The sequence below is a fragment of the Notolepis coatsorum genome (genome assembly GCF_963971535.1).
Source record: "Notolepis coatsorum genome assembly, chromosome: 10".
Lineage (NCBI taxonomy): Eukaryota > Metazoa > Chordata > Actinopteri > Aulopiformes > Paralepididae > Notolepis > Notolepis coatsorum.
This window is the reverse complement of record NC_140174.1, coordinates 112162271-112177630: the sequence shown is the minus strand read 5'-3', so window position 1 is coordinate 112177630 and position 15360 is coordinate 112162271. Positions and strand designations below refer to the sequence as shown.

At 50.6% G+C, this 15360-nt stretch overlaps 1 protein-coding gene across 3 annotated transcripts in view; it reads left to right on the top strand.

Annotated features, from left to right (window-relative positions):
• Positions 1–15360, top strand: part of LOC311235865 (phospholipid phosphatase 1-like) — a 52975-nt gene that overhangs the window by 24798 nt on the left and 12817 nt on the right. For all 3 annotated transcript variants that reach the window (XM_084323374.1, XM_084323376.1, XM_084323375.1), the window contains 2 exons: positions 6497–6777; positions 14690–14747. In XM_084323374.1, coding sequence (XP_084179500.1) covers positions 6497–6777; positions 14690–14747 — 339 coding nt within the window. The remainder of the gene's footprint in view (positions 1–6496; positions 6778–14689; positions 14748–15360) is intronic.

Here is a 15360-nt window from a genome sequence, read left to right as displayed (position 1 = left end):
TGTGAGTCGACATTCCACACAGTCTGGACGCCATCCGGCCGTAATACACACATACGAGCGATGTAGAGAGCAGCCGCCGCGACAGGAATGCTCATAGTGGGGGTGGGCGGGGCTCTCCTGTATAGCGTCCAGTGGTGGAAGAAGTACACAAGTAGTAGAAATACCCAGATAAAATAGTACTCTGGTAAAAGTAAAAGTCCTCCATTCAAAATCCCACCTAAGTAAAAGTAGAGACGTGTTTGATATTGAATGTAACTAAGTATCAAAAGTGAAAGTATGCATTCTACATAACGTTTGTGTATCCCAGTGCTTGGGGGCATTCGATCTTCGAACCGTTGACCTCTATAGGTGATGTTAAAGTGGTATGTGGTCCAGTTCTGCTGTTCTGATTAAATGTTATGTTAAAGTAGTATGTGGTCCAGTCCAGTTATATATTGTATAGCTTACGCTCTGCACTCTAGTGGAACCCTATCCCTTATCAATCTAATACTGAATAATTTTCTTCACATGTACACACCCATCCGCCTGGCCACACCCCCATCCGCTCCTCTACATAAGCAGGGGTGTGGCCATACTAACAGCTCCTTCCCTATTCTCACCACCGAAAAGTGTCTGTAACACACCACTTTGAGTTTAGTGCTGAAATAGTTGTTGGAAAGGAGCTACGTGGACATTTTATCTTATTTTTCTCTCTCGCAATTTTACGAGAAAAGCTAAGACATAATGTTTGCACCTTCGGAGGGTTTGGACGCTCGCAACGTCACCCTTCACCAGCGCTTCAACATTGCCGCGTCCTCCGTGCGTCCTGGGGCGTCTCTGGCTCCGCGGTCGTGGCAGTCGGATACGCCCGGGCGGCGCCCGGTGGTGAGTTTGCCTCTCCGAGGGGCTGTTGAGCCTCCATCTCCCGTGAGATGGCCTGGTTCCGGCCCTGGTTCCCCCGCCAGTGGACAGTCGGCCGACAGCTCCTCTGGTGGCAGGGGATTTGCGACAGACTCTTCGCCTCAGCTCGCTCTCGTCGTAAGGCGGCGAGCAGCAGGGGCGAACGGCCAGGCTTTGATGTTGCGCTGGAGCCGGATGAGAGTTCTCTTGCCTCGTCTCCATTTCCGATGGAGACTGAGGATTATATGGAGGGGGCGAGAGCTCTCTTGTTCGAAGCCCCAGTAGAGACGTATCACTCTCCCCCTCGGGGAGTGGCAGGGAGTGCTGCGTCTCCTTGGGGTCCCTTGTACTCCAGGGTTGGGTTAGAACCTCCGACCCTGAGACAAGATGCCCAGCTATCTGCCGCGTCGGATGGTGGTCCCCGTGGCAGCCTCCCGTACATGAGGGACGCGAGTGACGTGGAGCGAGGTACACAAGGGGAGTTGCTTGCCTTGTTCCCCGAGCTCATGGCGGCCGCCGCAGCCGCTAATGGCGTGGCGTTGCCGCAGCCACTGCCAGCACCTGTTCCTGATGACATGATAGGTCATCTCTGGCAACGTCGTCCTGTGAGAGAGACGGGCGTTGTCTGCCCATTCTTCCTGTCGATGGAGGCCTACGTGACACAGGGACAGGTAATCTCCCGCATTGTTGGCCTTACCCCCGCCTACGTGCCAGTCACGCGGGTGGCGGGTTTGGTCCAGGGGCTAAAGGACGGGGTGCCTCGGCTTGATAGCCCGATGGCATACATACTTTGTCCCGAAATGGTGTGGGAGCCGTTGCGAAAGCCGGTTCCCCAAGGGAAATCGGCTAGGCAGTTGGCTAATTGGAGTGACCAGGTGTACATCGCCGCGACTCAGAGCCTAGCTGCGACCTCCAACATCGCGCAGCTAGCACGCTACATGTCGGGGATGCTGGCGGGCGGGTTGGTATTGGATGACCATCAACAATATCTTCACACCCAGGCGGCTGGAGCCATCCTGCACCTAACCCAGCTGCAGGCGATAGCCGTGGGGAAGGAGCACGCCCTGGCCACTCTCTCCCAGCGCCACCTTTGGCTGGAGCAGGTGCGGGTGCCGGAGCAGAAGAGGATTCCGCTGCTCACGGCCCCCCTCTCCGATGCTGGGCTATTCGGGTCGGCCATGCAGCAGATGACGGCAGCCTGCAGAGAGATGGAGGAGGAGCGCTCTGTGCTCCAACCCCATTTCCCCCGACCTGATGCCACCGGTGATGTCCGGAAGAAGCAACGCCGGCAGAGGACCGCGACCGTTGCCTCCGCCGCCGCCGCTGCTGGACCTTCGGCGAAGAAGGCCAGGAGTGGAGGGAGTGCCTCGTCCGCTGCAGCCAGCCGGCCCACGCCCGGAGGTAACGGTAGGGATCGTCGTGACCAGGCTCCCCAGAACCGTTCCTCCGGGCCGGCTCCCCGTGGGGGCAAACAGTGCTCTGCACGCGGCAGGCGCCGCTAGTGACTCCCCTGTTTACCCCTGTCCCCTTCCCCCCCCCCAACATATGATTTTGTTATTAAATAAAAAAGTCCCTCCTGGTGAGGGACTGTTTTTTGTTACAAAATGTGTGTTTATTCACTATATATTGGGGATACAATGTATAACCCTCACCTAGCTGTGGGGTTGTGTGCTTGCTTAGGGAGTAGGAAATATTTCTTGAAAATTGTGTTCTGGTCGCTATACATGTGTGCTTAGCAATGGCCTGTGGCTAGCACTCAGTCGAAAGACTTGTTTTCCCTCATCATGAAGAAGACTGTGTTCTTCTTGCAGTAGTAAGAGTGAACTTTACCTTTTTATCTGAGGGGGTTGTGTGTATTCTGTTACGTTTGGGAAACATGGCATCGAGTCCACAACCAGGTTAGAAGTAATCACATATGTAGCTTGTACCGAGGTCTTTGACCCTCTCTTTAAACGTCTGTGTTTTCTCTTTACTTGGTGAAGTATATAAACACGGGTGACGTGTTCTCACATGAGCCTAAAGCCTTGTATAAAAACCCGTTTTCACAAACGAGTTTATCGTCTGTGGCTGGCGTGCAATGGTTGAGCTTATCCTAGTGTATATACGCTTTTCATGTAGCATGCTAGGTAAGCTGGTATCATTGCTGCTTGTTTGTTTTCATCGTATCCGGGGTATGGGGTCATAAGGGGGTGAACTGATAAACCCCCCCCCTTTTTTCTGATTGGCCAGGGGGTTGGTCCTCCTGTTCTTCGGTCTTCCTGTCATGCTGTTGGGTCAGCGCGTCACAGGGTGGGGAGAGGCGGGGGGGGGGGGGGGGGGGGGGGGGAGTTCCCTGGTCCCACGCCATATTTGGGCAGGTGGGTCACGGAATTTCCCCGGCCATAGAATACGTCACTGGGCGCGTTTCTATTGGTCGTGAGGCTTCCGTGAGTTTTTTTTCAGGCTCCATGTTGTGGACCGCTGTCATTGTCAAGATTGAGTTATGCGGTGCGTTGGAAACTTGTTTTCTGCTCTGCTCTCTATTGCATATGTGTTGAGCTTTTGGTCACGTGGCTCAATGTTTACATATATCTTTTCAATTATTACTTACGTGGGAGGTCTCTCTGGGGGTTCCCTGTCTCCTCTCTTTATACAGAGCAGTGTTGGCAGGGTTTTTTCCCTCAGACGCGTCATATGGGGCCCGTATCTGTGTCTTTTGGCCAGCTTCCTACCGCTCATCCCAGGCGGCATGGAGGGAACGTTATCTGGTTTCTTGTTAGAATTACCATTGTAGGGGCGGTCAGGTGGCGTAGCGGAGATTGCGCTCGTCACCAACGCAGGAGACGCTGGGTTCGAGCCCAGCTCGCGGCGTTGCTACCAGCTTGGCTGGCCGTTCATACTAATACAATTGGCAGTATTAGGGGGTGGGAAAGCTGGCGGGTGGGAATCTGGCGTTGTGGACAGCGACGCCTACAGGTCAGGTCTCGGTGCTTGCTAAGCGGGGCAGGACTTGGTGGAGATAGCGTGCCCTCCCACGCGTTACACTTCACCAATGAGAGTCCTTGCTGCCAAGTGAAAAGAGCATCACTGGCTTGACGGCGCACGTCTCGGAGGAAGCGTGCGTTCGACATCAGGAGTCCAGGACACCCTTGTACCCACTCGTGGGAGAACATGCGTACAACAACCAGGTAGGGGAGGGGGGGAATTGGCACAACAACTAATTGGGACGGGGAGAAAATCTGAAAAATAGGAGAAAGAGAAGGTTAAAAAGAAAATGCGTTTTTTGTAGAGCAACTGGGATGGAGATTTTATCTCTTCCGAGCGCCAGTGTACTAGGTTAGTCTCGACGAACTCTCGCTCATCTCTCACGCCCATGGGGTGGGCCACCGAGCACGGTGCGTTCATGTTCTGACCGTCTTGGTGGCGCCCTCTGTGATGTTTTAGATCGACACGCGTACCTACCCCCCTCTTAGGACTGGGGATGGTGGCGTGATTAGGACACAGGACTGGTTCTGGTCGCGCCGGACCAGGTCAGTTAACCCGTTGTCTGCCGGGGCGCAGATCTGCTGTTCTGGTACCCTGAAGGACTTTGTGCTTTTTCGGGGGGGAAATGCCGGGTTGGCCCGGGCGTCGCAGGGTTTGATGTTATGGAGGTGTGTGTCGTGGTTACGTCACTACGAGTTATCCTTCGCAGTTTGCTCCATATTGTGTTGTACCTTGCGCTGTGCTAAGGGGCCTGGTCCTTCTCCATTCTTTTTCGCCCCTCCATTCCCCTGCTTGGCGGGGCTGGGAGGGGGCTGTCGAGGTGGTTCTATTGTACCCCTCTGGCATCCCTGTGTACGTCCCGGTCCGCCGGGCCCAGGTCCGGACTCGTTCTCGTCGACCTGTTGGCCTGGTTTAACCCCTTCTTGAAAACTGAAACACTTGTACTGCCTGTATAGCCAGTGTATACGCGCAGTTGTGTTTCGGAGTTTTTTCTTGGGGGGGTTAAGGGAACAACCGCCTCCTGTTAAACTAAACATAGGGGGGTGGTTGATACCCCGGTGTGTTGGTAGCAGAGTCGACTCGGGTTTAGGCCGGGCTTGACCCTGTCTGCCTGCGAGTGTGCCCCCGCACTTTTCATGACGTCTGCCAATCGTGTCAGCCTTCTCTACCTCGACCTCTCTAGGGGGTCTGGGTTTGTGGAGGCTGCGACATGGTGCACAGCTTACCGAACGCCCCTTCCGCCGGGGTGCTGTTCACAGTAGACCCTTTAGGCGCCTGTCTAGTCCGCAGTGCTCCGGGCACAGGTCAAGTTACGCTCTTGTCCTGTTGCCAGGATTGAGGGATCAACCTATTTGTGGATTGTCTCCCCGGTGCGCCGACTGGCCCCACAGTGTTGTGGGGGTGTAGCCTCTGTAGAGTGCTTCAGGGCGGCGTGCTGTAGGGGGGAAGGGCCTGTTCTTGGATTGGGCCCTGTCCGATACGCTGGCGATGTGGGGGGTAGTGTCACTAGTGACCGTCTGGTGGGGTCTCGATGCTACGGCATCGTTGGCCTCACCAGGCCCCCTTTCCGGGGGGTCCTGGCCCTCAGGCTGTTCCTGGGGCTGGGTCCTCCTCCGCGCTCCGCTGCTATGGCCTTGCCACGGGGTTGGGTTCTTGACCTTTGACCCTGTGATGTTAGGGGCTGTAACAGGTTTTTTTTTCTTCCCGTTTGTTCCCTAGTGGCATGTGGGATGCGCGCCTGGGTAGTTGCGGGTCCTTTTGTGTGAAGGTAAGTACCACGATCTGCTCACCCTGTGCGTTGAGTTGCTAAACCCTCTTCGCACAGTTGGATCCGATTCCCTCTCGTCCCCCTCTAGGGGGGTCCGGGGGCTCGGGTCCTCCCCGGTTCCGATGGTTGTGGGGGGCCTCAGCGGGTACATTTGTTGAGCTTCCGCTCTGCTCAGCTCCTGTGTTCCACTAGAGTGCAGAGCGTAAGCTATACGATATACAACATACGGTTATCCTATAACCATAGTTATATGAGTATAGCGAGCGCTCTGCACTGACTGGTCTTTGCCTTCGGTGGTGAAAGACTTGGGAAGGAGCTGTTAGTATGGCCATGACCCCGCTTATGTAGAGGAGCGGATGTGGGTGTGGCCAGGTGGATGGGTGTGTACATGTGAAGAAAATTATTCAGTATTAGATTGATAAGGGATAGGGTTCCACTAGAGTGCAGAGCGCTCGCTATACTCATATAACTATGGTTATAGGATAACCGTATGTTATGCTGCTCTGATTACATTCAACAACTCATAATCTTCATCAATTCTATCAGAACAATGACACAACAGGAACACAGGACTGAAACACACACTATCAGAACAATGACACAACAGGAACACAGGACTGAAACACACACTAACAGAACAATGACACAAGAACAGGAAGACAGGACTGAAACACACACTATCAGAACAATGACACAAGAACAGGAACACAGGACTGAAACACACACTATCAGAACAATGACACAAGAACAAACTGAGAACAGTGAGAAAAGACAGTCCATCGCCAGGCAGGACGGGCAGATTGGTACCTTCAAGGTGTTTCTGATCATGTGTCTACCAGGCAGCTGCTCATCGTTGATGACTGTGATTTTCTCTGTGGTTTGCAGATGATCTGCGGCGAGTGCCTTTCCGTCTACATGTCCCGCGTGAAGAACCAATCGCTGGGCTCCAACTACGCGGCATGTATCTACAAGGCCGTGGGAAGCTATTTGTTCGGGGCCGCCGCCAGCCAATCGCTGACGGACATCGCCAAATACTCCATTGGCCGGCTTCGGCCTCACTTCCTGGCCGTCTGTAAGCCTGTCTGGGACCAGATCAACTGCAAGGCCGGAGGATACATAGAGAACTTCACATGTACCGGGGAGACGTCCCTGGTGGACGAGGCAAGGTAACAATGTGGTCCAGGAAGGGAAATACCTCTACACTGTAAAAAACTGCTTTCTGAAGGTTTTTATAATAAACATATAGTTTCTGTCTTCAGAATGGTTTGTATAAGAAACATAATAGTTTCTGCCTTCAGAAGGTTTTATAAGAAACATATAGTTTCTGCCTTCAGAAGGTTTTATAAGAAACATAGTTTCTGTCTTCAGAAAGGTTTGATAAGAAACATATAGTTATATATCGTATAGCTTACGCTCTGCGCCTACTGGAATATATCCCATATCAGTCTATATACTGAATACATTTCTCCACATGTACCTATACACACCCATCCGCCTGGCCACACCCCCATTCGCTCCTCTACATAAGCAGGGGTGTGGCAATACTAACAGCTCCTTCCCTATTTTCACCATGGCGAGTGTCTGTATACACCACTTGAGTTTAGTGTAAAATGGTTGGAAAGGAGTTACGTTGAAGAGAAGGAGCTGCGTTGACATTATATCTTTGTTTTCTCTCTCACAATCTTTCGAGGAAATACAGCGATAATGTCTTCGCCACCGGAGTGTCTAGAAGATGATGATCATTCTGACCTCCATTGGAGCTTCATAGTAGGGGCTCGCGTCGCTGAGCAATCCCCGCCGGCATTACCTCCGGCTCTGCAGTTGGACACTTTGCTTGGGAGGCGCTCTGCAGTGTGAGGGCTGGCAGCCTCTCTGGGGCGGGGGATGTTTTTGCAACACGGGCGCCAGGTGTGTTGGTTGTGGGGGGAACAGCTACACAGCTTACGAAGGTCCTGCTCCAGGCTGGTATCCTTTTTTCCGCTGCCTCTTAGTGGCGTGGAGAGGGTTCTGGTTTGATGCCCACGTTAACATGAGCTCCTCATCAGGAGCTTTGTTTACCTGGGACCGTGATTCCGAATCTGCGGTTCAATTCCCCGGGTCTCTGGACAAACGGATACCCTCTGTCGCCGCGCTGGCCCCGATTTTCAAAGATGAAAAGCACCCGGTGCGAGGGAGGTGAGCTTGGTGTTTCATTATGAGAATATCTCCATGCTCAAGTCGGCTATAGTCCGCGAGGGACTTGTTGCCGGCACCGCAATGGTAAACACCGTTCTGTAGTGGGGCGTGTGTTGCCTTCTTTTTCTCTTCTCTCTTCGGATGAGAAGAGGGAAAGACAGCGGCTGTCTGAAGTGTTGGCATGTATTGCTTTCTCACGTTGTACTGTTGTTCAGTGGTAGCTGCTTAGCTTGCTCTTAGCCGGGTTGAGCTAACTGTTAGCCAGTTAGCTGTTTAGCTACGACGTTAGCTGCCCGTTACGTTCGCTCGGCTGGGAACGTTAGCTTGATGCTATCAGTTAGCCTAGAGTTAGCTGTTAGCTTGTGCTACAACCATTAAACATTAGCCGTGAGAATAGCAGGCCCTGGCACTCCGACTACGACGTCATCTTTGACAGAAGATGTAATCGGGCCTGCACCATGACCGGCTGCAGGAGGGGGGCATCGCGCGGAGCGAGGCTTCGGCCATAGCTTCTTTTTGCCCCGCCAGCGAGAGGCCTTTCGTCAACATGGAGACCAGCCTGTGTTGCGGCCTTTTCGTCCTGCGTTCCTTGGTGCAGGTAAGATGTCCATTGGACATTACCCCACTCTTCCTTCCTTCCCCTCCCGAATGTTTTGTTGATAACGATGTTTTTTCCCAAAACGTATGTTACTTCGCTACATTTGGAGATACGACATGTGCTGTGTGTGAATTGTCTTGGTCGCTTGTATAGCTTGGGTAACGTTGACCAAAGCTTGTGCTTTTCTCTCTACCTAGAAACAGCGTTGTTTTTTACGTGAGTAAAATGAACTGGGTTTTTGTTGTATGATGAGAAGTTGTGTGTGTTCATGTAACGTTAGACAACGTGGCTGAGCCCACAACTGGCTGGGTTATCCTACAATGCTGTGCATAGTGGCATGTGATCGAGGGATGAGTCCCTCTCTCAGCTTGTGATGACAATAACAAGTGGCAAGTTTTTTTCACACATGAACAGGGCTGTGCCTGTTCAAACAAGGTCTTTGGCTGTGCTGGCGTGCATGATGTAAAGCTTACTCTACACATTGGCGTCATATCAGGGGTAAGGTGGTGAGGGGTGGGTTTCCCCGGTTTCTCCCCTCAAACATGATTTTGTTTACAATATGTGTGTTGTTTCACTATGTTTTTGGTGTAACCCCTCAGCTTCTGCTGGGGTTGTGCTCTTGCTTAGAGAGGCAATTTTTTTCTGAAAATTGTTTGGTCGCTGTCATGTGGACTTAGCAAGGCCTGTGACCAGTACTTAATCGAGGACTTGTGTCTTCTCTCGTCATGAAAAACGGCGTTCCTCTTACAGTAGTGAGAGTGTACTTTCGCCCTTTTTTGTTGTGATGGAGGGTTGTGTGTGTCGTTTCACGTTTCAGATCCACAACTGGGTTAGGTGTTGGCCTACAGAAGTTACATGTGTAAGCTCTTGTACCAGGGCCCTTGGCCCTCTCTTGGTCTGTGTTTTTTCTTCCTTTAGAAAAAGGTGTAAAAATGTAGGTGGCAGGTTCGCACATGAGCCTATGTGAAGCTGTTACCTTGACAGGTATACATGCGCTTCATGTAGCACGCTATGACTGGTGTCATGGCTCTGCTTTGTCATTGCATCGTATCAGGGGTGAGGGGTCATGGGGGGGTGAACTGATAAACCCTCCCTCCCCTTTTTTTCTGATTGGTCAGGGGGTTGGACCTCCTGTCCTTCGGGCTTCCTGTCACGTTGCTGGGTCAGCGCGTCACAGGGTAGGGGGGGGAGGGAGTTCCCTGGTCCCATGCCATATTTGGGCCGTGGGTCACGGAATTCCCCCGCCATAGAGTACGTCACTGGGCGCGTTTCTATTGGTTGTGAGACTTCCGTGAGTTCTTTTCAGGCTCCATGTTGTGGACCTCTTATTGTCAAGATGAGTTATGCGGTGCGTGAGAACTTAAAAGGAAGTTCTGCTCTGCGCTCTGTTGTATGTGTCTTGAGCTTGGTAGGTGATGCAATGCAGTAGAGACAATTTGTTCTTCTGCTCTGCTCCCTACTAGTAGTGTATATTGGGTCAGAGCCTCCTCCTCAGGGAGTTTCAGAGCCTCCTCCTCAGGGAGTTTCAGAGCCTCCTCTGTGAGTTTCAGAACCTCCCTCAGTGAGAGAGCCTCCTCAGAGTTTCAGAGCCTCCTCCTCAGAGAGTCTTAGTCTAATTGTTACATGAATCTTTTTGGACACGTAGCTCAATTTTGCATATATCTTTTCAATTATTACTCACGTGGGAAGTCTCTCTCTGGGGGTTCCCTGTCTCCTCTCTTTTATAGGGCAGGGTTGACAGGGGTGTTTTCCCTCAGACGCGTCATATGGGACCCATATCTGTGTCTTGGCCAGCTTCCTGCCGCTCTCCCAGGCGGCTTGGAGGGAACGTTATCTGGGTTCTTGTTCGAATTACCATTGATATGTTTTGGGTCTCGACGTGTACATAGTGCTGGCCCTGGGTGCTTCTGTGTGGAACCACGCATGGGCTTGCGCGCCTTGGTTGCTCATCATTGAAACTGCGTTTTTATGGGGCAATTAGGATGGAGTTTTGTCTCTTCCGAGCGCCAGTGTACTAGGTTAGTCTCGATGAATTCTCTTTCATCTCTGGGGGGAGATAACGGAATAGATCAAAGCATTGGTGGAGGGGTCTCACGCCTTTGGGGTGGGCCACCGGGCGCGGCTTGGTGGCGCCCTCTGTGATGTTTTAGATCGACACGCGTACCTACCCCCCTCCTGGGACTGGGGATGGCGGCGTGATTAGGACACGGGACTGGTTCTGGTCGCGCCGGACCAGGTCAGTTAACCCGTTGTCCGCCGGGGCGCAGATCTGCTGTTCTGGTACCCTGAGGGACTTGTGCTTTTTCGGGGGGAAAATGCCGGGTCGGCCCGGGCGTTGCAGGGTTTGATGTTATGGAGGTGTTCGTGGTTATGTCACTGTGTGTTATCCTTCACTGTTGCTTGGTCCATATTGTGTTGTACCTTGTGCTGTGCTAAAGGAGCCTGGTCCTTCTCCATTCTTTTTTCGCCCCTCTCTTCTCCTGCTTGGCGGGGCTGGGAGGGGGCTGTCGAGGTGGTTCTTGTACCCCTCTGGCATCCCTGTGTACGTCCCGGTCCGCCGGGCCCAGGTCCGGACTCGTTCTCGTCGACCTGTTGGCCTGGGTTAACCCCTTCTTGAGAACTGAAACACTTGTACTGCTGTATAGCCGGTGTATACCCGCAGTTGTGTTTTGGAGTTTTTTCTTGGGGGGGTTATAGGAACAACCGCCTCCTGTTAGGTGGTGGTTGGTTTCCAGGTGTGTTGGTAGCGGAGTCGACTCTCGGGTTAGGCCGGGCTTGACCCTGTCTCTAGAGGGTCAGGGTTTTTTGTGGAGGCTGCGGCATGGTGCACAGCATACCGTACGCCCCTTCCGCCGGGGTGCTGTTTTCAGCAGACCCCTTTGGCGCCTGTCTATTCCGCAGTGCTCCAGGCTCAGGTCAAGTCTTTTTGACCTGTTACCTGGATTGAGGGATCAACCTCTTTGGGGGTTGTCTCCCCGGTGCGCTGCCTGGTCTAGGCTTGGGCGGTATTACGGTATACCAGGGTATTTAGAAATCCCGACGGTATTGAAAACCAATACCGTCAAAATCACAGATCCGTTTCAGTTTATATTACAGTGAAACAGAGTTTTAACAGTGGTTGGTTGTAGTGCACTGCACACACGCGCCAGCAGAGGGCGAGACCAGTCCTCACTAGTGGAGCGAGCCGCAGAGCTGGTTGTCTACACACAGGAGGAGGAGGGGAAACCCCGCTTCACTGGAAATTAAATGAGACACGCTTACCGTTGCTGCCTGGTGCTGCGGGCTAACTGGCTGTTCTGAGAGCTAACTGTTGTGTATGTGTATCACAACGGTGGTCACGCTTTACGGTAATGTTGCGACAGTGCTGTGAAAATACCGTAAAGCGTTGTGGTAACGAGAGTGTGTGTTGTTGTGGACTGGTGAAGCAAGAAAATAAACGGTGAAACGTTACATCGCAGTCCGGTGCGTTTTTGAATACACAATACTAACGTTACTAGTACTAGGGTGCTGCGGGGCTCCTGGCTACCATTCTGAGAGTTAACGTTAGTATTACTAGGATGCTGCGGGCTTCTGGCTAGTGGCTACCATTCTGAGAGCTAATGATAGTAGCACTCGGATGCTGCGGGCTAACTGGCCATCTCCGCGATTTGTTTACTTGGTAACACGGGTTGCCCCCCCCCCCCCCCGCTGATGAAAATGAAAGTCATACCGTCATATACCGCACACCGGGGTATTAGGTCATCAAGGTATGACGGTGTGAAAAAAATTATACCGCCCAGGCCTAGCCTGGTCCCGCTGTGGGTGTAGCCTCTTGAGTGCTTCAGGGCGGCGTGCTGTAGGGGGGAAGGGCCTGCTCTTGGATGGGCCCTGTCCGATACGCTGGCGATGTGGGGGGTGGTGTCACTAGTGACCGCCTGGTGGGGTCTCGATGCTGCGGCGTCGTTGGCCTCACCAGGCCCCCTTTTCCGGGGGGTCCAGTCCCTTCCTGGGGCTGGGTCCTCCTTCGCGCTCCGCTGCTACGGCCTTGCCACGGGGTTGGGTTTTTGCCCTTGACCCTGTGATATTAGGGGTTGTAACGGGGGTTTTGTTTCTTCCCATTTGTTCCCTAGTGGCATGTGGGTTTGCGCGTTTGTGTAGTCGTGGGTTCTTCTGTGGGAAGGTAAGTCCCACGGTCTGCTCACCCTGTGCGTTTGAGTTGCTAAACCCTCTTCACACAGTCGGATCCGATTCCCTCCCGTCCTCCACTAGGGGGGTCCGGGAGCTCGGGTCCTCCCCGGTTCTGATGGTTGTGGGGTGCCTCAGCGGGTGCATTTGTCGAGCTTCCGCTCTGCTCAGCTCCTGTATTCCAGTAGGCGCAGAGTGTAAGCTATACGATATATAACGTACGGTTATCCTATAACTATATCCTATATCCTATATCCGTTATATGAGTAATAGCGGCACTCTGCGCCGGACTCACTGAGAACCCTGTGGTCTTCGCCTTGGTGGTGAAAGACTTGGGAAGGAGCTGTTAGTATGGCCACGCCCCTGCTTATGTAGAGGAGCGGATGGGGGTGTGGCCAGGCGGATGGGTGTGTATAGGTACATGTGGAGAAATGTATTCAGTATATAGACTGATATGGGATATATTCCAGTAGGCGCAGAGCGTAAGCTATTACTCATATAACTATGGTTATAGGATAACCGTACGTTTCTGTCTTCAGAATGGTTTGTATAAGAAACATATAGTTTCTGTCTTCAGAATGGTTTGTATAAGAAACATATAGTTTCTGTCTTCAGAAAGGTTTTTATGAGAAATATATATTTTCTGTCTTCAGAATGGTTTGTATAAGAAACATATAGTTCTGCCTTCAGACAGTTTTATAGGAAACATAGTTTTTGCCTTCAGAAAGGAATTATAAGAAACATGTTGTTTCTGTCTTCAGAAAGGTTTTTATAAGAAACATACAGTTTCTGTCTTCAGAAAGCATTTTATAAGAAACAAATGTATGTGTGTGAGTCTAGGCCAATTTATCTGTGTGTAGTTGGAGTCTGTTAAATTCACTCCTCATAAATACTGTCCTTTGGCTAAATCAAGCATGCATTGGATTTTAACTTGTTCGGTAGCTAGCCGTCATGTTGATGACAGGACTCACTGTTTGAAACTGTCTAGGTACAGGTTTCAGCCTCGGAGGGGAAGCCATGATCCTGTATGTACAGTATTTGTGACTGGGCATCAGTAGAAACCACAGCTATTGTATCTGTATAGGCGTGGTTCTATGGCCTTGGGATTAGTACAAAAATGAAGTTCAACTGGAACAGATCGGTGTAAATACAACACGTTTCACTTACATGCTTCACTGTCAATCCGTTTAAATCAACAGCAATGCTTTGTTTTGAGGTGAACAATCCTTGGTCCTTTTAGGATGCATGACTTGCGAAATTGTCAAATAAACTAAATATGAGAAGATAGTTGTTGTTCGATATGATTTAGTACAGAACTCCATCATTGTCTATATACTGTAGGAAGGGAGATAACTGTGGAGAGAGAGAGTGAGGGATACCTATGGTCAGAATGGTAATTCTAATACATTGTCTTGACTTCCTGTTTCGCTGGCGCTCCTGGGAAGGGAACCAATGCCTTTACCCCACATATGACTAAAGTAAAGGCCAGGATATACTTCTGCTGTTGGCTGCGGTGGCTCTTTTCTCTGACAACCATACCTACATGTTGTCCTGGTTACTTTCATGGCCAGCTGTATATAGGTCTCACGGTGGCTTTCGGCGCCACCCTCGGCAAAGCATGGGCACCACTTTGACGCCTGAGTATCTTCTTAACCTTTATTTACCCAGGGTAGGTTCGCTGAGCATGGATGGCCGGGTGCTCTTTTTCAGCTACGCCCTGCTTCACATTCACACAGCTCCATTCACACCTGGGAGCTGCCCAGTACAACCACAGTCTGACACCCGTTGGCCACTGAGCAACTCCACTGGAGCAGTTGGGGGTTAAGTGCCTTGCTCAAGGGCACTTCAGCGGTTGGTGTTAAGGGTATGGGAGAGAGTTATTAATTCATTTCCCCAGCCCAGATTTTTCCTCCCGGTCCGGGGGATCGAACCGGCGACCTTCCGGTCACAAACCCGCTTCTCTAACCTTTAGGCCACTGCTGCCCCCAAATCATTTCACAGTGAATACTGAGTGACAATTTGCAGTCCTACAAACATCTACACATCTTGGGATGAATTAATCATTATCATAGGATGTGGCGGGATCACATTAGAAAGCAGACCGTTTCAGATGTGTTTCCTCTCTTCACCTCTTTCCGCAGACTCTCCTTCTTCTCGGGGCATTCATCCTTCTCCATGTACTGCATGCTGTTCCTGGTAGTAAGTACATACTTTTTGAAAACATACCTTTTTAATATTGCTTATAATTAGCAACTATTTTTATTATTATTTTATCCATTTTATCCATTTTCTTTGCTTGTGATTTTAGACTGTGTGGTTTACTTTATGTTCTTTTTTTAAATCTGTTATTATTCATTGTTTTTTCTTTCTTTCTTTTATCATGTAATGTGAAGCACTTTGGGCTGCATCTTGTATGAAAAGTGCTATATAAATAAAGTTATTATTATTATTATTATTATTATTATTATTATTTTCTCCAGTCAACATACAGCTCTGTTTGGGCCCATATTGGAAACAAATTAATTAATTTAATTAATACAAATTAATAATAAAATGCAGGACTCAGTAGACAAATTGCATATCACAAGCAATAAAATAAATAGAATGAATTTTTAATTTTTTTTTATAAAATGATTGAAACAAAAGGAGTTACTAAATACAGTTAAAAGCCAAGTTAAAGAGATGGATTTTCAAATGCTGTTTAAAAACGTCAGAAGGTTTTATAAGAAACATAGTTTGTCTTCAGAAGGTTTTATAAGAAACATATAGTTTCTGTCTTCAGACAGTTTTATAAGAAACATGTCGTTTCTGC